The sequence below is a fragment of the Pleurodeles waltl genome, chromosome 8 (assembly GCF_031143425.1).
Source record: "Pleurodeles waltl isolate 20211129_DDA chromosome 8, aPleWal1.hap1.20221129, whole genome shotgun sequence".
Lineage (NCBI taxonomy): Eukaryota > Metazoa > Chordata > Amphibia > Caudata > Salamandridae > Pleurodeles > Pleurodeles waltl.
The window spans coordinates 1,147,104,751-1,147,129,319 of NC_090447.1; the positions used below are offsets into that span (position 1 = coordinate 1,147,104,751).

At 46.3% G+C, this 24,569-nt stretch overlaps 1 protein-coding gene across 2 annotated transcripts in view; it reads left to right on the forward strand.

The window, feature by feature from the left end:
* RCBTB2 (RCC1 and BTB domain containing protein 2) overlaps positions 1-24,569 on the forward strand; it is a 463,444-nt gene that overhangs the window by 198,021 nt on the left and 240,854 nt on the right. For both annotated transcript variants that reach the window (XM_069205377.1, XM_069205376.1), the window contains one exon: positions 11,642-11,800. In XM_069205377.1, the coding sequence (XP_069061478.1) occupies positions 11,642-11,800 (159 nt within the window). The remainder of the gene's footprint in view (positions 1-11,641; positions 11,801-24,569) is intronic.

Here is a 24,569-nt window from a genome sequence, read left to right on the forward strand (position 1 = left end):
CTTCTCCTCTTCCTCGCTCTCCCGCCTGTCTTCCTTTCTTATTGTTTCCTTATTCTCTCTGTTCTCTGCCTCCATATACATTAGTATATCTCTCCTTGCTGTCTTTTATCTTCCTAGCTCTCCTGTCTGTCTTCCTTTCTTCTCAGTGTGCCCGTTTCATGCCCACCCCTTTTGTTTTCCCTTCCTCCCAGTGTTCCCCGTGTCGTTCCCTTTTGTTGCCCCTTTCCTCCCTCCTTCTTCACCTCCCGCCCGGTTTCCCTTGTCCCTCACCCCGTACCTGGAGAGGCCACGCTTCTCCTGAAGCGTGGTGGCTTTTCCGTTCAGCTTCCTGGGGTCAGCGGTCGTCTTCCAGGGTTTCTGCCGGTCCCGCTCCCGGCAGCGGTTCGTTCCTCCACGAGGCAGCGTCCTCGTTGGTTGTCTCGGCGTCTTCTCTCTCCACAAGCTCCGGTGTCTCCCAGCTCCTATTCCCGGTGTCCACACACTGAAGGGAAGGAAGCAGTCTTTTAAATCCCCTCAATTCCCGCAGTTGTGATCGGTAGCCAATGTCAGCGCTGTGATCCTGGGCTAGCTCCGGTGCAAGAAAGGCAGAGTCAGCACAAGTCGGGGAAGTGTGTGGGTCGGAGTGAAAAGACCCATCACACACCCCCTTATATCGCATATGTTCTTTCGGTTCCTCACCCCATTCTTTAACCTTCCTTTCCCTTCTACCTGCTTTATGATTCTTTTCCATTTAAAAATTCTGGAAACGTTTGGGTGATGTAAAGGGGTGATACATGTTCTGTAGTCCTGTAATGGAAACTGTAGAACTACTGAAAGACAACAAAAAGAGTGGACTCAAGTGCGTTTTTCAGAGTTGTTCATGTTCTTTTGTGCTGAATGTAGGTATCTTCTATACATTCCTAGATGATAATGATATTTTCTTGCTAGTTGTTGATACATGCGTTCACGCTCTACTCTTAATTAAGGAGGTCCGATAGGTAGAAAAGGGAAATTCCCAAACTTAAGCTTTAAAAGTTACATTTTTAACCCGTTCTGTGCCCAGGACGTAATGGTTACGTCCTGAGGCACAGTACTGCTGTGCCCAGGACGTAACCATTACGTCCTGGTCACAGGGCCCAGAGGGAGCCCTTCCCCTTCCACCCCCCCAACCCCCCCGTGACATCAGCGCGCGCTGATTATTGAAATAGAAATGCTCAGCATTTGTCTTTCAATCCCGTGGGGGAGGCCCGGAGAGGCTTCAAAGGAAAGGAAATGTATTTCCTTCCCTTTGAAACCCCACTAGACAGCAGGGATTTTTTTTTTTTAACAGACATAAGGGAGCGACCCCTTGGGCAAGGGTTGCTCCCAGGAGGGGAATTTTTTTGGGAAGGCCTATTATTAGGCCGATCTGCCCCCAGGGGGGGCAGAAACCTCTAGGCACCAGGGATCCTTTTTTTTTTTTTTTCTTTTTGTTATGTTTTTTTGTTTGTTTTTTTAGGTGGGGAGCGACCCCTTAAGCAAGGGTCGCTCCCCTAGGGGGCAAATTATATTTAGGCCAGCCTATTTTGATGAGGCCAATCTGCCCCCAAGGGGGGCAGAAACCACTAGACACCACGGCGTTTTTTTTTTTTTTACGTGAATTTCACGCAAGGGGAGCGACCCCTTAGGCAAGGGTCGCTCGCTGGGGGGGGGGAATTATTTTAGGCCATTTCTGCCCCCCTGGGGGGTAGATCAGCCTATTTTGATTAGGCTGATCTGCCCCCAAGGGGGGCAGAAACTACTAGGCACCAGGGATTTTTTTTGTTTGTTTGTTTTACAGATGGAGAGCGACCCCTTGGACAAGGGTCGCTCCCCTGGAGGGGCAAATTGTATTTAGGCCATTTCTGCCCGCTTTGGGGGAAGATCGGCCGATTTTAGGTCAATCTGCCCCCAAGGGGGCAGAAACCACTAAGCACCGGGAATTTTTTTTTTGCCGCCAATGTCACGCAGGGGGAGCAACCCCGTAGGCAAGGGTCGCTCCCCGGGGGGACGGGGGTGGGAATTCATTTTAGGCCATTTCTGCCCCCCCGGGGGGCTGATTGGCCTATTGTTATTAGGCCGATCTGCCCCCGGGGGGGGCAGAAACCTCTAGGCACCAGGGCAAATTTTCTTTTTTTTTGTTAGTTTGTTTTTTTAGAGATGGGGAGCGACCCCTTAGGCAAGGGTCGCTCCCCTGGAGGGGCAAATTGTATTTAGGCCATTTCTGCCCGCTTTGGGGGCAGATCGGCCGATTTTAGGTCAATCTGCCCCCAAGGGGGGCAGAAACCACTAGGCACCAGGGATCTTTTTTTTGTGTTTCTTTTTGGTTTTTTTTTTTTTTTTTAGAGATGGGGAGCGACCCATTAGGCAAGGGTCGCTCCCCTGGGGGGTAAATTGTATTTAGACCATTTCTGCCCCCCTTGGGGCAGATTGCCTGATTTTAGGTCAATCTGCCCCCAAGGGGGCAGAAACCACTAGACACCGGGGATTTTTTTTTTTTGGGGCACCAGTGTCACGCAGGAGGAGCGACCCTGTAGGCAAGGGTCGCTCCTGGGGGGGGTTGGAGTGGCAAATTTATTTAAGGCCATTTCTGCCCCCCCGGGGGCAGATCGGCCTATTACCTCTAGGCGCCAGGGCAAATTGTTTTTTTGTGTTTTTTTTGTTTGTTTTTTTTTTTTTAGAGATGGGGAGCGACCCATTAGGCAAGGGTCGCTCCCCTGGGGATCAAATTGTATTTAGACCATTTCTTCCCCCCTTGGGGGCAGATTGACCGATTTTAGGTCAATCTGCCCCCAAGGGGGCAGAAACCACTAGGCATTTTTTGTTTTTTTTTGTTTTACAGATGGAGAGCGACCCCTTGGACAAGGGTCGCTCCCCTGGAGGGGCAAATTGTATTTAGGCCATTTCTGCCCGCTTTGGGGGAAGATCGGCCGATTTTAGGTCAATCTGCCCCCAAGGGGGCAGAAACCACTAAGCACCGGGAATTTCTTTTTTGCCGCCAATGTCACGCAGGGGGAGCGACCCCGTAGGCAAGGGTCGCTCCCCGGGGGGACGGGGGGTGGGAATTCATTTTACGCCATTTCTGCCCCCCCGGGGGCTGATTGGCCTATTGTTATTAGGCCGATCTGCCCCCGGGGGGGGAGCAGAAACCTCTAGGCACCAGGGCAAATTTTCTTTTTTTTTGTTTTTTTTTTTTTTTTTAGAGATGGGGAGCGACCCGTTAGGCAAGGGTCGCTCCCCTGGAGGGGCAAATTGTATTTAGGCCATTTCTGCCCGCTTTGGGGGCAGATCGGCCGATTTTAGGTCAATCTGCCCCCAAGGGGGGCAGAAACCACTAGGCACCAGGGATCTTTTTTTGTGTTTCTTTTTGGTTTGTTTGGTTTTTTTTAGAGATGGGGAGCGACCCATTAGGCAAGGGTCGCTCCCCTGGGGGGTAAATTGTATTTAGACCATTTCTGCCCCCCTTGGGGCAGATTGCCTGATTTTAGGTCAATCTGCCCCCAAGGGGGCAGAAACCACTAGACACCGGGTATTTTTTTTTTGGGCGCCAGTGTCACGCAGGGGGAGCGACCCCGTAGGCAAGGGTCGCTCCTGGGGGGGGGTTGGGGTGGCAAATTTATTTAAGGCCATTTCTGCCCCCCCAGGGGCAGATCGGCCTATTACCTCTAGGCGCCAGGGCAAATTGTTTTTTTGTGGTTTTTTTTGTTTTTTTTTTGTTTGTTTTTTTAGAGATGGGGAGCGACCCATTAGGCAAGGGTCGCTCCCCTGGGGATCAAATTGTATTTAGACCATTTCTGCCCCCCTTGGGGGCAGATTGCCCGATTTTAGGTCAATCTGCCCCCAAGGGGGCAGAAACCACTAGGCACCGGGGATTTTTTTTTGGCGCCATTGTCACGCACGGGGAGCGACCCCGTAGGCAAGGGTCGCTCCCAGGGGGGATTTGGGGGGCACATTTATTTTAGGTGATTTCTGCCCCCCCCGGGGGCAGATCGGCCTATTGGTATTAGGCCGATCTGCCCCCAGGGGGGGCAGAAACCTCTAGGCGCCAGAGCAAATAGTTTTTTTGTGTTTTTTTTTTTTTGATGGGGAGCGACCCATTAGGCAAGGGTCGCTCCCCTGGGGGGCAAATTGTATTTAGACCATTTCTGCCCCCCTTGGGGGCAGATTGACCGATTTTAGGTCAATCTGCCCCCAAGGGGGCAGAAACCACTAGGCTCCGGGGATTATTTTTTTTGGCGCCAATGTCACACAGGGGGAGCGACCCCGTAGGCAAGGTTCACTCCCGGGGGAAGGAGGTTGGGGGGGTGGGGGACAAATTTATTTTAAGCCATTTCTGTCCCCCCTGGGGCCGGCTGAGCTAGAGGCCAAAATCCTCAGGTAGGCACTGTTTTCTATGAAAAAATTTGATGTGTCCGCGTTGTGTTTTGGGCCATTTCCTGTCGCGGGCGCTAGGCCTACCCACAAAAGTGAGGTATAATTTTTATCGGGAGACTTGGGGGAACGCTGGGTGGAAGGAAATTTGTGGCTCCTCTCAGATTCCAGAACTTTCTGTCACCGAAATGTGAGGAAAACGTGTTTTTTTTAGCCAAATTTTGAGGTTTGCAAAGGATTCTGGGTAACAGAACCTTGTCAGTGCCCCACAAGTCACCCCATCTTGGATTCCCCTAGGTCTCTAGTTTTCAGAAACGCACAGGTTTGGTAGGTTTCCCTAGGTGCGGCTGAGCTAGAGGCCAAAATATACAGGTAGGCAATTTGCAAAAAACACCTCTGTTTTCTTTAAAAAAAGGTGATGTGTCCACGTTGTTCTTTTGGGGCATTTCCTGTCACGGGCGCTAGGCCTACCCACACAAGTGAGGCATCATTTTTATCGGGAGACTTGGGAGAACGCTGGGTGGAAGGAAATTTGTGGCTACTCTCAGATTTCAGAACTTTCTGTCACCGAAATGTGAGGAAAACGTGTTTTTTTAGCTAAATTTGGAGGTTTTCAAAGGATTCTGGGTAACAGAACCTGGTCAGAGTCCCACAAGTCACCCCATCTCGGATTCCCCTAGGTTTCTAGTTTTCAAAAATGCACGGGTTTGGTAGGTTTCCCTAGGTGCCGGCTGAGCTAGAGGCCAAAATCTACAGGTAGGCACTTTGCATAAAACACCTATTTTCTTTAAAAAAATAACAGGTATGTAATGTATTAAAAGATCATAATCTACTATGAAATCTTCTTATGAAATCTTCTTCATAATCCTGGTGCATATTAATAGAATAATAATAAACTGCACACAATAGGCTATAAGAAAGAGTAACTACATAAGTTGAAACTAAACAGGAAAGGGTGAGTACAAATATAACAATCTGACACATTCATTATAAATATTGTTCATTAATAAAAGTATGTGTTTTCTTCAAATTAATCATAACTATTTTTGTGTTGCAACCTATAATGTTTAGTAGTATGTAGACATGTTGAGCTATTAGTACTGTTTGCGAGATCACCACCAAAGAAGATATGTATACAATAGCACATAAATAGAGCTGGAATAAGAGTTTTTAAAATTACTTGGCAACCTATGCAAAGTATTTCCTTTCTCAAAGACATTTTCTTCAACCTTTTCATTCGATCTTCAAAGCAAAGTTGCAAAAATTATCGGTTCTTTTCAAACGTCATACTTATTATTAAAAGATAAAAATTATACAGAGGAAAAATGTAGTCTTTCAAAAAATTCAGAGCAACAGATTACGTCTTCATAAGTAAACTTATTTAGCATTGATAATTCAGTAGTTAATGTATCATTTCACTTCACAGTGGCTTTTGGATATCTTTAAAAAATAAAAATTGAAAACCTTTTAAGTCAATGACTCTTTCATCCAGTACAATCATTAGCCACATGCGCCCATTCAGGAGCCGCATACATCTTTTTTTGCAACTATCTCTCGCTGTTCTTCTTGTTTCACCACCTGTTACAAACTTCTCAGATGATGAGTCTCCAGTGTTCCTCACAGATTCTTTGTCAAGACTTTCTCTTACTGATTTAGCCGATTCTTCACCACTTAGCTCAGATCTGTTTTGTGCTGCCCTTCTTCTTTCTCTCTCACACACTTCTGAGCAGATCAGCTTAAATCAATCTTCTATCTTCTTCATATTCTTAATCTGCTCGAGTTTCATAAAGCCAGTGGAGCTGGGACCATTGACTCACTCATCCCATTCTGTGCCATGGTAATCATATTTTGTTGCATAGGGTTAATTTTAGGCACAATTTGTGTCTCAGTAGCATGTGGCTTCATATTAAATCTGCAAATTTTCTTCCATTGACCTTCTTCACTACAAATGTGACAAGCTCCAGATCTCACTATGCCATTGTTAGCATTGTTATTAGAATCTCTGCCTGTACCTCCCCCCTTTAGAGGAGCCTAAATTGTGCCCCTCCTCCTTGAGGTGCCAATGCTTGCCTTCCTTACTGAAATAATTCAGCCTGCAACAACATACATTTCTCCTTTGATTTATTTTTAGACTTGCCAACACATCACACTCTACTAAAACTGCAAAATCAGCTCTGGACACAAACCCAACACAAAAGCTGAAATACAACCTGATGTGCCTTTCTTCACTGGATCTTCCATCCCATGGTATTGCCTGTAAATCTGTATCAATCTGTCATAATATGCATGAACATATTCATGTGCATTTTATGTCATTCTCATTATGTTAACCAGTTAACCTGTTTTGCTAGGACCTTTCCATTTCAAATGCTCAATAACCTCACCATATTTTCCATCATCACTGGTGAAGACTTATAACTTGGTGGACCCATACACAGCTCTTCATCTGGCTTCTTCACTTCTGCCTTAAATTCAATTCACAATTCCTTCCGTACTATTTTATGTTATGTTAAGGCAATTTATAGAGTACAACAAATATCTGAAGGTGCATTGGCGCTAGTTGAATGGCCATGTAGACAATGTCCCTTGCTGGAGGTTAAGGAGCCTTAGGGCAGAATTCCGTCTATGGTTGGTATGGTACTGTGATTGAAAATAATGCATTTAAGTCTTCCCTTCATACCTTTGAAACAGTTACCATTTGTTCCACTTCAGTATACCATTTCTGAGGTTCTTCTCTAGGCTTTAGAAAATTGTTTGTAAAAGTCCAGAAATCCTGTCTCCTCCAACATACATGAACATAAGCTCCTCTGGCTCTGAAGGGAAATATTCCCTCTAGAGTGTCAGATGCCAGGTCACTCATAACTCTCTTTTCGTTCTTCAATAGCCCTGAAATCCATTCACACCTGAACATATCCAAATTCTCCCAATCTCTAATCATGACCACAATTCTTTAACTTGCTCCCAACTGTACTGTATGTTATTTTGTCTTATCATTTTCCATTTATTCAGGTATAGATTGTTTACATGTTCTTTTTTTGATCAAATTTACACCCATCTCATTCACCACTCTTTCAAGCTTTTCATGTGCATGACAGGCATGTTTTCCCCCTTCCAGATTTAAATGTACCAATTCATCGAATGTCAATGTCAGAACCCTATTTTGACCAGGTTTTGAATCAATTTGTTGCAAATTTACTTGTTGAAGCGCCATCCTCGGCCACAGCAGCCCCTACATTTGTGGGATTATTTGCCAAACCAGCATGTTATCTTTGAATCTGATTGCAAAAATATACTGCCTATCCTCGTGTAGAGGGATGGATAACTATGAATAACACAAATGAGTCAATATGAACCACTCTGCCGCTGCTGGAATCTGAAACAAAGTAATTGCTAGATTTGTTACTACAGGACAACGCAACACCACTATCTCATTCATCTTTCTGAAATCTTGCACTATTTTCCGTTTCCGGTTAGGTTTTTCCAAGATCCGTTATAGGTGAATTACATGGGCTCCCCAGTACTTCTTTTAGAATGGTATGCTGCTCTCTCTTTTCAATCACATGTGTAATCTCTTCTTCAGCTTCCCAAGAAAGTCCATATTGTGCATAGATAACACAGCATCTGTCTTGATGGTAATCTGCACTGGCTTTGCACTTTCAGTTAGCCCAGTGTCCTTTCCAATTAAATCCCAAATCTCTGTTTTCATTGTGTGTCTTAAATCTGAAATTAAATCCTCATCTGTGAGAACTGGAAATATATAAATCAGAACCTTTTGTTTTAATGTAGACACCCTCTGGTGGGCATAAATGTATGCAGTTCTATTTACATAATCAGTCATGACCCAACACATTTAATGAACTGGTTCAATAAGCATGAATTCATGTCTCTTTATGGCTGAACCTTTTTTTACTGGAACTTATGGAGACAACTTGTTAACCAGTTGTTTATTTGAAATGCCTACTACTTGGACTTTTCGCAAGAGGGTTAGACCAGTGAAAGTTCCGAACCTATCTGTGGCTTGGGTAGTCTCAATATTAGTAGTGACTTGCTAATCCCCTTCTGTGCCATGAGAAACATAGGTCCTCATTAGGAGGCTGGCGGTCCAAGGACCGCTAGCCTTGTGGTGACAGTTGGACCACCTCAACTGCGGCTATCTGACCGCCACATTACGACCCTGGTGGTCGGGACTTCATCCCCGCCGGGAGCATGGTTCCCGACGCTCTCACAGCAGTCTGAGTTGTATTGAACCAGGGCGGCACTGAACGCAGCACCGCCTGGCTGATTACAACTCTACTTACTGCCAGCCTTTCCATGGTGGTCTGACTGCCATAGAAAGGCTGGAGGTAAGCCAGTGCTGGAGGTCACAGGGGGGGCCCTTCACTGCCCATGCCCACAGGGGCCTTTGCACTGCCAGGGCATGGGCAGTACAATGGCCCCCATGCCCAGCCCCAGCGGAATGCAGTCTGCTTTGCAGACAGTGCTCATTCCAGGGGTGCTGGTGGACCCCTGTGCAACAGCATTGGCCTCGGCTCCATGGGGAGCCGAGACCAATGATGCTGCACAATTTCCATTGGGCTGACTGGCTGCACGGCAGTCTCCTCACCACAAGTCTGGCTGTCGGCTTGTCCAACCGCCAGACTTGTAATGAGGCCCATAGTCTATTGTACACATTATTTGAGAAGCTGTTTATGTCTTGTGAAATATTTTATTAGCAAACAGTCCCTAATATTGGTTTGGTTTAGTTAGCAGAACAAGGCTGCATTATCAACAGCGCTTGTCCCATTGCAGAAAAGTGTATGTTTATTTGTTGTGCATGAGCTACAGTTTGTGCCTTATTTTGTTTTCATAAAATGATTCAAATTCAGCTTTACACCATGGTCCTTCTGTGTGAATTGAACTTACCTTTGGCATCCTCTGGAAGAGATGAACTTGTATTGCACACTCGAAAGATTATGAGCTTACCTTTTCTCGTGATGAATGTGTAGAAGCAGCTCTTTTGTTCTCTTGTGTGTTTGCATTAATAAAACATTTGATTTCTTCTCTGTAACAAGTTGTGTATTTAAAAGCAAATGAGAATAATGCCCAACTGTGTGTTATATTGGAATTACTAATGTGATTGGTGCTGTGCAAGTGATATATTAGCGCTACATCTTTGCTTTTGAATTTCTGTGCTTTCTTTGAGCAGAACACTATAAAAGTTGTGCTTCTTGGAGAACAGCTAGGTTTCATTTTATTCTGCTTGTTCCTTAGAGAGGGCTAGATGCTTGCAGTACTTTTTTATTTACTATTATTATTTGTGATTAATTGCCAAATGTGCGGTGCTTATTCAATTTGTTAAAGGCACATGGCTATTTATATTTACTATGATGTTGGTTTTATACCACTTTCCTTGACCCCGAAGATTTTTGCTTTCTCTAATGATATTATTTGAATAACTCTACAGACAGAGAGAACTGTAAAAGCCTTATGCGGGTTTACTTAATGGTCTTAACTCAGTGTTGAACTTCAGGATTTATTAATTAATTAGAGGTGAGCATTGACACATCATGTCAAGTTTCTTCCCTAAAAGGTACACGAGGGATCTGAGTCCTTTGCTGGACACGGGGGTGCAGCTAGCTCTAAGTAAGCGGATTATGAATATTGATTAGTAGTTTGAGATGTGTAAGGATGTGATATCTAATTCCAGTGACTTGACTCCGCACCGATAAAAAAAACTGTACTGTGAAAGATCACTTGGGACAGTACTGGGACATTTTGCTGCAGCACATGAGGAACAAGAAGATAAATATTTTGAGTACAGAATGGCAAATGCCGCCCCTTGTCGCTGGATACTTAACTTTTGAACCTGAGCTGGGACAGCTGTATGCCTGTTAGGTATTGCCAATAAAACCTTAATGGTCTGCTTTTATGCTTGTGATGTCAATATCCTGTAAACTGGCCTCTTCAGTATGACTTTGTTTATCTTAAAATGTTTAGGAACCCTCAACCGTGAGGCTTAATTTAATCTCTAGATTGTGTGAGTTCTCACCATATGGTTGATTAGAAGAGGCCTAGTCGTCAGTGTTCTTGACAAAGGGACACATGGAGAAGGGCAGATTTCTTAAACCCCTTTCCCCCACACACAGACACTTTACTCATATTATGAATGTACACGTACTTTCAGAGCACATGCTATATTATATGGCCTGTGTCTTTTCAGCAGGTAAATTAGGAGATCTGCATGGGCAATGTATAAAGGTGACTGTTACAGGCAACTTGGGTTGCAGGCAGTCACATTATCACATAGCAACGTACAGCGCCCCAAGCATTGACGTACACTAACTCAGCAAATGTGGATTTCTACAGCACATAATAATTTCATTATGTAAAGTAAAAGACGTTGAGTCTAAGACTAAGAACATACTCTGAAAGGTTTGCTTAATTTATTGAACCGGAATTCGTTACCACTTGGGTAGCCGACAGCCCTACGAAAATTGAAAGTTTTCTGTTCTGCTATTCTGTTTTGGAAATGCAGGTTGACCAGAGATGAGCAGATAGGCTATCTAATGATGATTGTTTATTTGTCCCATCATTGCGTTTTCATAGTTTCTATTGCAATTTGCCCTGAGCTTCTTGATGTTTCGCATAATGGCTGAGGCAAATAGTTGGAGTTTGCCTTTAGTTTAAAGGGCAAAGGTCAAGCTGAGAGACGTCTATTTTATTCGTGTTTTCGTTACCATGTTGTGCTCGTTACAAGTTTTAACGTAGTGGACGTTAGCAACTCTGCCATCAGATTCAATACAACAAACTACGACAACAATTTAATAATAATCTCTCCTCAGCTGGTCTCAGGTATTTAGTTCACGAGACCAACTATAGAGGACAAGGGGACAGATATACAGCAACTGTGTTTTTCATATTTGTAAAGTGTGCTGAAGTACTTGCTGATCCGTGGCGCCCTTCACAGTGGTTTCTGTTCTTACGATCTAACCACGTGCAATGTTTATCTCGATCTAACGGTCTCTCTGTATCTTGTAATCATGAAGATAGTGCGTTTTGCATCTTGCAAATCAACTTGTGGTTATGCCAGTTAATTCTGTTACAGATTGATGAACTGTAAACGATTACAGAGCCATAGAAAGGCATTGTCAAAATTTGGCAGTATAATGCATGAATCCGAGGTAAATGTCTGCTTTTGATGAATAGACATTGTAAAAGTAGAGGTACTGTTTTTTTCTTTTCCTTCTCAAACCTGCCCTATCAGCACCAGTTAACTGATTTAGTTTTCCAACAGGTTTACGCCTGGGGTTACAACAACTCGGGTCAAGTTGGTTCGGGCTCAACAGCCAACCAGCCAACCCCACGAAGAGTAACCAGCTGCTTACAGAGCAAAGTGGTGGTTGATATTGCTTGTGGTCAGATGAGTTCCATGGCTGCAGTAGACACTGGAGAGGTAAGGCGAACATGTGTTTTGACATTTTATGATTTTTTGTGTATAAATAGTTTGTAAGTTTTTAAAAATGTTCTTTCCTAAGCAGCAATTGTCACTGTCCCGAGTCACATATTGAGCACACACCATATGACGTGGACTATCCTGAGTCTTTAAATATGTTTAAGACACTCTTGGATTAGCTTTAAGGAGGTGCATAGCTTTGCTTTATTTATTCAGAAAAAACGCACAATGACTGCTTGTTCAGTTTTTGAAAGCTTCCTGGGCTAAAAAGGCACTATATCAAGTGTTTTTTCCTTCAGTGGTCCCTCCTAACATAACACCTTTTTGCCAAGTCTCTTTATTAAAGGCTTTAACAGACTTGGATCCGTAGCTACCCCTCATCTCATCTGTACTCTACATTGTTCTGTTTTTCCCTGTGCAAGGAAATTATATCAGATCCTAAGTTTACAGGGTTTCAGCTCTGGGGGGAATGTTGCTAACAAATGTCTGTGGCTGACCCACATATGGTTTGCTTTTGATGCCTAGGTTCAGATCACGACTTTAAGGCCTACAATAATTGACCCTTGCTGCCCCCCAAGGCCATTTGAGGTCTGGAAGGTGTGGAGAAGCACCACAAAAGCCTGCTCCCGGATCAATTGAGGGCTAAAGGTAGGTCCTCTTCCCGTCCCGAGGTTGCCTCTGTGAGTGGTCTTCTTCACTCTCTAACTCCTCAGGAAAATCCCAAAAGGGGAGCAAGGCACAGGGGAACATGGCGGCCATCTAGTGCTCTGGCTGGGAGCTCCTGCTACTCTGGCGCAGAGATCGAACATATCTAGGTTTAATTTAACGCTTTCCTCAATCTCGGAGCATGATTGTTGCATGGGCTCCCTTATCTCTTTCCGGGCACAACTGCCCGGCAAAGCCTTTGGGAGTGTTGGTAGGCTTCCCGTGGTTGCTGACAGTGCTGCAGCTTTGTTGGGGCTGGCGCACAGCGGCCCGCATTTGCTTCCAGGTCTTCATGGTCAACAACAGCAGCAGCAGTGGCAGCTTCAAGCCAAGCCCATGGTGTTTGGCGGAGCAAGCTGCTGATATAGCTGGGGCTAACCCTGTGACCCCCAAGAAAGGTACAGGCTCTGGGACCTGCAGAACACTGATAATGTTGAAGTCTATCATCGCTGCAAGGAAGATGGCCATTAAGAGGAGAGAACGCAAGCTGCTACTAACTCAACCGAAGTAGAACAGACAGGACTCCCAGGCAAAAACAGAATTACTTTTAGGAATTGCACGACAATCGCAGAATGCAGTGAAAGTTTTGGAGGCCCAGCATTCCAATAGGGTGACCATTCCTATTACATACTCATTATCCACCCCCTCCCCAAATAACCCTTCCAGCCCAGGTTGACAGGTGACATAAAGGGGGTGGCGATCTTTTTTAAGAACTCTATACAGGCAAAGATAGAGATCTCCCAGTCAGATCGAGGTGGTAGGTGGCTCATTCTTAATGCCAAAATTCTTAATAGTGCCTTCTCAGTTGTAGGATATTATTGTCCTAACCTAGATGACCCCTCTTCACTCAGGGAATTACATAAGCATTTGCTCGACACCAGGGGTCACATAACTATCGGTGGAGACTTCAATGGTTTATTAGACCCAGCACTAGATAAATCCTCTACTAGACCAACAGTAAACACGCCCATAATGAGAGAGGGTATACACCGTTTGATGAAAAACCTGGGTCTGATAGCTATTTGGAGACAAAAGGCGGGCTTGAGAAAAGAGTATACGTACCATAGCAAAAAATATTCTCATGCTTCTAGAATAGACTTCTTCTTGATAGATGCAAAGTTAGGGAACAGTATAGGAAAAATAGTACATCAACCAGAGCACCTTTCTGATCATTCTGTGGTAAAATTGGAGCTCTTGTTGAGTGCTACCAGACACCTGCTAGATGGACCCTAGACAGAAGCCTATTAGGGGAGCAAGAAATTGTAGGTGCATTGAAGAAAGATACAGTAGAGTTCTTTGATCTAAATAAGGACTCAGCTCCCAGGCACATTGTGTGGGACACATTTAAAGCTTATATTCGTGGTAGACTGATAAACTAGGCTGCACATAAAAATAGAGTAAGAACAAGCTCAGAGATTACGAGCTGCGAATAGAGGCAATCCAGGGACAATTGGCAGAATCTGTTCACCTATCCTTAGATTCAGAGCTGCAAGGCAAGTTAAAGGAGGCCAACGCACGTTTGGCAGATTACTTGGAGGGAATTATGCAGTCAGTGGCAAACCAGTAAGTTTGCACATTATGAGTATGGCAAGGGGTGCTGGAAACTTCTGGCTTGGAAAACAAGACAAGCTAGAGTTCAGAATATGGTCAGGGAAATAAAGATTGATACTACAAAAGATTGTTACGTAGAAGACCATGATAATCGAAGGGCCTTCATGGTAATTTTCAGGATTTGTACACGGATGACTTAACAGCAACTAAAGCAGAGATTGAGGATTGGTTGAAGCAGGACGGCCTGCCTATGATTAGTCAGGACAAGCAACTCTCGCTCAACCAAGAAATTACTGCATTTGAAGTACATAGATTATTAATAGGGCTAAGTAATGAAAAGGTGCCAGGCCCGGATGGCATTCCAAATGAGCTTTATCAGATTTTAAGAGAAGAACTTACCCCTGTTTTATCTTCCCTAATTAACACTATCTATATAAAACATTTACCCCTTCCAATTTCATGGAATGACGCACTAATCACATTGATTTTAAAACCTGATAAAGATCCAAAGAAATGTGAATCATACAAACCAATGTCTCTGCTTAATAACGATTACAAGATATACAGGGAGTGCAGAATTATTAGGCAAGTTGTATTTTTGAGGATTAATTTTATTATTGAACAACAACCATGTTCTCAATGAACCCAAAAAACTCATTAATATCAAAACTGAATATTTTTGGAAGTAGTTTTTAGTTTTAGCTATGTTAGGGGGATATCTGTGTGTGCAGGTGACTATCACTGTGCATAATTATTAGGCAACTTAACAAAAAAAAATATATACCCATTTCAATTATTTATCATTACCAGTGAAACCAATATAACATCTCAACATTCACAAATATACATTTCTGACATTCAAAAACAAAACAAAAACAAATCAGTGACCAATATAGCCACCTTTCTTTGCAAGGACACTCAAAAGCCTGCCATCCATGGATTCTGTCAGTGTTTTGATCTGTTCACCATCAACATTGCGTGCAGCAGCAACCACAGCCTCCCAGACACTGTTCAGAGAGGTGTACTGTTTTCCCTCCTTGTAAATCTCACATTTGATGATGGACCACAGGTTCTCAATGGGGTTCAGATCAGGTGAACAAGGAGGCCATGTCATTGGATTTCCTTCTTTTATACCCTTTCTTGCCAGCCACGCTGTGGAGTACTTGGACGCGTGTGATGGAGCATTGTCCTGCATGAAAATCATGTTTTTCTTGAAGGATGCAGACTTCTTCCTGTACCACTGCTTGAAGAAGGTGTCTTCCAGGAACTGGCAGTAGGACTGGGAGTTGAGCTTGACTCCATCCTCAACCCGAAAAGGCCCCACAAGCTCATCTTTGATGATACCAGCCCAAACCAGTACTCCACCTCCACCTTGCTGGCGTCTGAGTCGGACTGGAGCTCTCTGCCCTTTACCAATCCAGCCACGGGCCCATCCATCTGGCCCATCAAGACTCACTCTCATTTCATCAGTCCATAAAACCTTAGAAAAATCAGTCTTGAGATATTTCTTGGCCCAGTCTTGACGTTTCAGCTTGTGTGTCTTGTTCAGTGGTGGTCGTCTTTCAGCCTTTCTTACCTTGGCCATGTCTCTGAGTATTGCACACCTTGTGCTTTTGGGCACTCAAGTGATGTTGCAGCTCTGAAATATGGCCAAACTGGTGGCAAGTGGCATCGTTGCAGCTGCACGCTTGACTTTTCTCAGTTCATGGGCAGTTATTTTGCACCTTGGTTTTTCCACACGTTTCTTGCGACCCTGTTGACTATTTTGAATGAAACGCTTGATTGTTCGATGATCACGCTTCAGAAGCTTTGCAATTTTAAGAGTGCTGCATCCCTCTGCAAGATATCTCACTATTTTTGACTTTTCTGAGCATGTCAAGTCCTTCTTTTGACCCATTTTGCCAAAGGAAAGGAAGTTGCCTAATAATTATGCACACCTGATATAGGGTGTTGATGTCATTAGACCACACCCCTTCTCATTACAGAGATGCACATCACCTAATATGCTTAATTGGTAGTAGGCTTTCGAGCCTATACAGCTTGGAGTAAGACAACATGCATAAAGAGGATGATGTGGTCAAAATACTCATTTGCCTAATAATTATGCACTCCCTGTATACCTGTATATTAGCTAATAGATTGAACAAAGTATTAGGAGTTATTGTGCATGAAAGTCAAAAGGGCTTTATGAAACACAGACAGCTCTATGAGCTGACTCATGATTTGGTGAGTGGGATTGATGTAGCCACAATGACCAAAGCTCCTCTGTCTGTCGTAATGGTAGATGCAGCCAAGGCGTTTGATAGAGTCAGCTGGCTCTTTTTATGCGACGTGATCACAAAGTTTGGTCTAGGAGAAAATGTTCTTAAAGCATAAAGACTCGACTCATTTACAGCACCCGACAGCTAAGATATTGGTCAACGGTTTGCTTACTTCACAGTAGGAAGGGGCACTCGTTAAGGGTGCCCATTACCTCTGTTACTATTTAACCTCTATATAGAGCCATTGGCCAGAAGAACCAGGTTTGAAAATAATTATTCTCCCCTTCAATATCTTGACTGGATTTAAAAAGAAGCTCTCTTCGCGGATGATCTAATAATTTACACTCAAGATGGTAATTCCTCCTTTCCTGTAATAATTGATCTTCTAAATGATTTCGGGAGAGTTTTGGACTATCTGGTGAATAAGGAGAAAATAGAGGTCATGACTTGGAATGGATCAGTGGCAGCCCATTAGAAAAATCAAAAATGAGATATTTATGTGTACGTGTGGTAAAAGATCTAGACAGAATGGCACATGATTTTTTTAAGAATACAAGACTTCTACTAACTCATAGCTACCAGCAGTTATCATTGAGATATAGAGCATTAACAAATGATCTTCTGGATGAAGGTAGTTATTTTCTGTTCAAGTTTGGACATCCTAAAGATTACATTTGGAGTTCTAACTGTAGCATGTAAAGTATAGATTCAAGTTCGAAGAGTGTTGGGAATCCCTTATTATAGCAGTCTGACTCCGATATGGCAATCCCCAGGGACCCCTCAATGCTTACAAGATGCCCTAGCCACTCCATTGTGGTCTGCAGGAGTAGGAAAATGGGGTCAGCTATTTCAAGAAGGATCCCATGGGACTATGTATCAGAAGGCACAAACAAGAGGCTTTCTAGATTCAAATACTTTCCACTTATAAGTTAGTCTCAATGGCAACTTAATTTAGGGAGTAGAATAGAATGGGAGGAAGAGCTACAGAATGGTTGATATACAAAAAGGAAGTGTTCAAGTGGTATTGGGCTTTGGTTCAAGGTGAAGAGGGCCGTCCCACTCTGCCAGAGGAGATATGGAAGGTGGACCTGCTGACGAAAGAAGTTCTTCATCTGTGGCAAGTATCTATGGCTACATTATGGAGCACGGTGATATTTGCACCTCTAAGGAGAAACCATTTATTTACAATGTACAGGGTATATTGGTCTCCTAAGAGGAAGCTTGCGATGTTGGGTGCACAGGAGAAAAGATGCTGTCCAAAATGTGCCCTGGAAAACGCAGATGATGTACATCTTTTGTGGAAGTGTCCAGGTTTCTAGTTCTGCTGGCAGAAAGTGGGTAAGGTGCTTACAGAAATCCTGGGGCTAGAATTGGAAGGAAACCTCCCTTTGGTTATTTTTGGGATTTTAAAAGGTGGAGGGTCTATGCAAAAATTGGGGAAGGCACAAGCTCAGCTGGTTTTTATATTAATAATTATAGCATGCAGAGAAATATGTGTAAAATGGATTTCTGACATAGTACCCTCCCATTTAGATTGGTTGATCGCTGCAAAATGAATTGGCAGGTTGGATTGTCTAAATGGTTCTTCTAAGAGAAGGCATATGTGGGAACCTCTTTTCCTGCTTCAGCATAATTAGTCTTTTCAAAGGGGTGGACAACCAGCACAAAATAAGTACGGACTTATCTCATACTATGGCAGTCCAAGGATTAAGACTAACTTCAGTGATAGAGGAGTAAAGTGGTGGTTACTGCAGAACTTCTCTTATACAAGCTTGAAGGAGACATAACTATGGAGGTTGAACCTCCTGCCTTTTGTCATTTATGAGGAACTTAGAAAAAAATAAAGTCCAAAAAGAAGCCGAAGAAGTCCAAGTGGGACTCTGACACGTCCCACCACTCTCTGTCCCTGAGAAGGCATCATTGTGTCTCCAGGTTGCATTCCCGAAGTCAGTCTACTTTGGAGTTGTATCTGACCCTGGCCATTTGGTAGCTGAAATGTCCGTGCCCAGTAGCAGCACTGCAGCAAATCAAGGAATCCTGCAGTTCTTTGCCGCAACTTTTTAGCATGTTATTGGCTCCCTCTGTCGTGCCTGTGGGCACCATGGAGACAAGCTGCCTCCCAACAGGGCTTCCACAGGTTGATGTGCCCTCCGCACCAGTGGGGCTCCCTGGATCCACTCATGACTCTGGACCGGCTTCAGTACTGGTTCCCTCCCTTGTGCCGCAACCCACGCCGAAGCGCAATATACTGATGCTGGCGCCATTGACTCCGGATGATAACGGCCAGCCCATAATGCTGTCTGTTGCCAAGACTGGCTGTCTGACTTCCACCAAGGCCGGACATTCTTCCAGCTGAGCCGCAACTCCTTTACCACCCCTCTGATTCAGACACAGTGCCTTTATCTCCGGTAGGGCTCAAATTCTTCATGAACTATTCAGCACAGATTCAGACAATGAGGGCTATGATGCTGGAGAAGTGATTGCCCAACTGTTCTAAAGGCAAAACTGTCATGAAGATCTATAGGATATCTGTGGTCCTGATACCTCTCCAGATATAGGCTAGTTTTCCCAGCAGGACCTGCCACAGAAGAAATCACCTCCTTCACAACAGCTATGCAATGAGCAGTAGAGGTTCTTGATTTTCACCTTTTCACTCAGGAGGGTCAATCCAATGTTCTGATGGAGGTGCTGCAACCTGATCAGTCAAGCTCTGAGCCTCATTTAATGAGGCTTCTACAGGTATGCTATTGGGTACCCAAGTCAAACCTTGCTCAGGCCCACCTGTACCTGACTCCTTTGCACTGCTCGAGGTAACCCTGCTTTCTTCACTCCACACTCATACCCTTGAAAGCCTTGTGGTGTAGGCTTCGGCCAGCAGCTCATTTCTCACACCTCTCCCTGACGGGGAATCGAAGAGGATAGAGATTGTTGGTCTGGGAGTTTTATCCTCTACAAGCTTGGGCCTTTGTTCAATGAACGCCAGCTGCCAGTTAGACCATTATTCTAACGACTTGTGGGATTCCTTGGCCCAGGTGTTGCTCACGGTTACAGAAGAAGCCTGGGCCATTTTTTCTCAGGCCAAGCAATATGGTTGTTTTTAGACCTGACTGCTTAGAGTGCTCTTCCACCCAACTTTTTTCCTACCTCCTCTACTGTGATGACCTTGCATTTGCTGGCTTTAGGACTATGTGCACTTTACCACTGCTAACAAACACTAAAGTGCTTGTGCTCTTTGTAGGAGGCTGGCCCTCTATGTAGTGTGCAAAGGTAGGCACACTGTGCAGGGGGTCCAGGCAATCACACATTGGTTTACAGAGGTTAAAACTAGATCACCTAATGCTCTAATTTATGGTAGCTTGGTCGAGCGGTTAGGCTAATAATGGAGAAGTGCAAAGCATTTGTTGTACTCACGGTATCAATCATGCAACTCACACATTCGAAGGAATAATTAAAGACCAATTTATAAAAATACTTTAGATTTTTATATATTTTTTAAACCAAGAATATCAAAATTGGTTAAGTACTATTGGAGATATGAATTTTTGAAGTTTAAAGAAAATAGTCTTTCTGTCCGTAATTACGCACCATAGGAATCAATGGAAACTCACCTTTAAGAATGCATATAAAATCGTACTGTTGAATTACCAAGTTCTGTTTTTGCAGATTGGTTGAGGTCGTCGGTGGGCATACTGTGCCATCTGGAGAAGTTCGGGGGGCTCCCGGTTCCAGCGGGAGGACTTGGGAAAAGTCTCTGGAGCTGGTGCAGGGCCACTGCAGGGGATTCCTTAGAAAAGCACTGCACAGGTAAGTTTAGAGGTGGTTCCTTGGGGTCCCCTTGGAAGGTCGAAGTCGCAAGGGGTAAGGGACCGTTAGGGCACAGCAGTTTCTCCATTGCAGGGCACAGGGCGGCAGGGTGTGCAGAGCGAAATTGGTGATCCAGGAGATGTGCACAAAGATACCCTTTGGATCTGGAGGTAAGTCTCTTTAAGGGTCACTTGCAGGACAACGGGGGCACTCTGGCGGGAGATCTGGGGTGTTCCTGAAGTCCCTTGACTGGGGCTTCCTCCTGGTCCTTTTTCCAGTCCTGGGCGGGTTGGTTTTTGACATCAGCTGATCAGTACTTAGGGTATTGGTACGGTCCAGCCACTGAACGGCCCAGTGCCACCAAACTTGCCACGCTTGCAGGGTTTGTCCTTGTCGTCGTCAGTGTGTTGTCGGGTCTGACTGCGACTTCCGGTTCAGGAGTTAGCGGCCAGTCAGTGAAGTGACCCTCCCTGGTTTCGCTGGTTTCTAGGTTATTGCAGAGTGGTACCTCCACTCTGGAGGGAGTTCTTGGGTGACTGGTGAAGCCTGGCGGTCCTCTGGGTTTCTTGAGGTCAGTCCAGTTGTTCAGCATCTCCTTAGCGCCAATTGTCGGGTCCTGCGTGCAGTAGGCAGGGTTTGATGCGTTTCTTTGTGCAGCAGGTCCACAGTGCTCGGCCTTAGATCTTCTTTGTGCTGGTCTTCTTTGTGTCCTTCAAATCTGATTTCTTGGTCTAGTGGACCCCACTTAATATTGAATTTAGTGGGTGTTTTTAGGGGGAAATCTGGTACCGTCTGTAGGAAGCTGGCTTTGTATGTACTATATCAAAATGAAATATAGGTGGTCATTACAACCCTCGCAAACGGTGTTAAAGCGGCGTTAAGACCGCCAACAGGCCGGCAGTAAGAAAATGGGAATTATGACCGTGGCGGAAACTGCCAACAAAGACAGCCACTTTAACACTCCGACCGCCACGGCAGTACAGACAAACAGCTTGGCGGTCACCGCCAACAGACAGGCGGGAGACAATGTACCGCCCACAGTATCACAACCTACCAATCTGTCACCTTTTCCGGGGCGGATTCACGCGGATAAAAACACGGCGGAAACAGCCATTTCAAAGGGAAAACGCTCACTTCTACACACTCCACGAGGAGGGAGGGCACCATGGAGCCGGAACTCCATATTCTTCCTGCACTAGTCTTCCTGCTCCTATATGATGATCATCAACGCTGGCGGCGAAGACAACGGTGAGTACTGCACCTACGACATAGGGGAGGGGGAGGCAAAAGACAGGGACACACACACGCAACACCCCCACCCCCACCCGACCCTCACCCACTACAACACACACACCAATGCATATCCAAACATTACAGTAACAACCCCCAACCCCCCCGGAAGAATGCAAAGACAAAAGGAAATGAGTGGAACCATTGTAATATATCAAAATACAGTAACCAAATATATACAGATATATATATACACATTCAACAAAATATATACATCACAATTAGTAGTGCATGTAATGCACCATTCATTGTCCGTGGACCACTGGGCCCAAAATGCATGGGCGAGGCCCACACCAGATACCTGATCAAAACGGAGAGAACACTGCCGGGGCATCAGATAGAAATACAACAGGTACCTCAGGGGGAAGGGAAGGGGGGGCACCTCAGCCGGATGAGTGCACCACGCCAGATCCACGAGGGGGCTCCATGCCCATTGATGTATCCTGGAGAGTGCAAAGCCACAGTCTCTCAAGTCTCTACAGTGGGTGGTTTGCCCACTGTACCATCCTGGGGAGTGCAAAGCCACAGTCTCTCAAGTCTCTACAGTGGGTGGTTTGCCCACTGTACCATCCTGGGGAGTGCAAAGCCACAGTCTCTCAAGTGGATAACAGTCTCCACAGGTTCTGGAGGGGGACTGGTGCCCAGAGTGCTTCATCCTGTGAAGGATAGATGGAGTGGATGCATGTCTCCACAGGTTCTGGAGGGGGACTGGTGCCCAGAGTGCTTCATCCTGTGAAGGACAGATGGAGTGGATGCATGTCTCCACTGGTTCTGGAGGGGGACTGGTGCCCAGAGTGCATCACTCAACCCGTGATGGTCCCAGTTGCATCACTGCCCCTGCCACCCATGGGCTAGCGGTGCTTGCGTTGGTCTTTGCCCTGTTCAGCGGTGCTTGCCCTGTTCAGCGGTGCTTGCCATGGCGGTCTTTGCCCTGTTCAGCGGTGCTTGGCGGTCCTTCATTGGGCAGCTGGGCTGTGGCTGCCGGGGCCCTCCTGGGCAGCTGGGCTGTGGCTGGCGGTGGCCTCCTGGGCACAGACTCTGGCGGTGGCCTCCTGGCCTGTGACGATTGGGCTGGCGGTGGCCTCCTGGGCAGAGGGGATGATGGCGGTCTTCTCCGCCCTGCTGCTCCTCCCAGACTTTGGAGATTTCTTCTGCCCCTTCCCCACCTTGGGAGGAGTCACAGCTGAGTCCACACTCCCCCCGGGACCCTTGTGAGCGGCTTTGCTGGCTGGAGTCTTCACCCTCTCCCACCAGGCACTGTCCAACTTCTGGTGCTTCACAGGGGGGGGACTGGCTGTACTGTGGTTCCGTGTCACACTGGCTGTCCTGGTGGCCGGTGCACTCCACATACCTGTAACAACAGGCACCACTGGTCGTGTAGATTTTTTGGCTGAGGTGCTAGTACGGGACCTATGATTTGGAGGGGGGGGTGGGAAACGGGTCAAGCTTGGTCAGGAAAAGTTTCTTAGGAACACTGGGACGGGTAGCAGGAGGAGGTTTGGGAGTGGAGGAAGAGGTAGTGGTTGTAGGAGGTGTACGTTTGGTGACTTTGGATAAAGGTGCATGCACGTGAAGTGGATGGCTGTTGGGTGGGTGTGTGCCTGCGTTTGTGTATCTTGGGAGGGGGCATCACAGACACACTGGGAAAGGACACAGGGGACGTGTAAATGGTAGTGGGGGTGGTGAGTGCACATGAGCGTGGTGTGGTGGTGGGTGTGCTGGTGCGGGACGTAGTGGCTGTAGTGGTAGTGCATGCAGGTGAGAGTGTAGACGTCACTGGGAGGGAGGAGGGGGACACAGTGGAGGCAGTGGATGTTGCTGTGTCTGTATGCATGTGATGCTTGCGTGAGTGCCTGTTGGATGTGTGCTGCTTATGTTTGCCTGAGCTTCCCTTATGTGTTGACGTATGTGCATGCTGGTCTGATGGTGTGCTTGGGATAGGCTGGGGTACAGGGGATTGGGTCTGGGTGGAGGAAGTTGGAGGGGGAGGCTAGACACAGGGACAATGGCTTCCATCAGTGTTGATGCCAGAGTTTGCAGGGTTCGATGAAGGGCAGCCTGACCAGAATGAATTCCATCCAGGAATGCATTTGTGTGTTGCAATTCCCTTTCTACACCCTGGATGGTATTCAAAATGGTAGACTGCCCAAAAGTGAGTGACCTGAGGAGGTCAATGGCCTCCTCACTGAGGGCAGCAGAGGTGACAGGGGCAGGGGCTGAGGTGCCTGGGGCGAAGGTGATGCCCACCCTCCTGGGTGAGCGGGCACGGGGCGAAGGCTGAGAGGCTGCTGGGAGGGCGGTGCTGGTAGGGGGGGTTGGCGGCTGTACCTGTAGAAGTGGGGGGCACAGATTTTGCCGCCACCACAAGGGAGCTCCCATCGGAGGACGAGTCCGTGTCGCTGGTTGCTGATCCTGTGACCTCCGTGAAGCTCCCCTCGCCCTCCGTCCCACTGGTGTATTCCGAGTCCGTGGTGTGGCCCTCCATGGCCATGTGGGATGCAGCTCCCTCGTGATCCGGTGCCACTGTACCTCCGCCTGATGATGCTGATGCACACAAGAACAGGGAGACCACAAAAAGGGGGGGGACGACAGAAGAAAGACAGGTTGAGTGCATGGCTTACCGCTACCATTGGCCGACAATACAGACACAGAAGCCCCCTGCACTATGCCGCGCTGTTGGGCTCTACAGATGCAATTCCTAGGATATATCCTACATGGCTGTAGTCGACATCTGCACACATAGATGACACAGGGGCATGTATACCTGCACTTGCCACTCTACGGAGGTGGGGTGGGGTGCCACAAGGCCTGCATTACGGAGGGGCCTAGCCTACGGAACTCGCCCTGGCCTAGGGAAACCCACAGCCCTCCTCCCCCACCCAGACACCTTCACTGCATGCAAAGTCCGCTGAGTGTTGTTGTACTCACCCCCTTGTGTCTGCTGTGATGCCCTCAATCGCCCATCCAACTCAGGGTAGGCCACCGCCAGGATCCGGAACATCAGGGGGGTCATGGTTCGACGGGCACCCCTCCCACGTTGGGAGGCCATCCCCAGCTGAGCCTCCGCTGTCTTCTTGCTCCAGCGGCGAATGTCCTCCCATCTTTTCCGGCAGTGGGTGCTCCGTCTGTGGTGGACCCCCAGGGTCCAGACGTCCTTG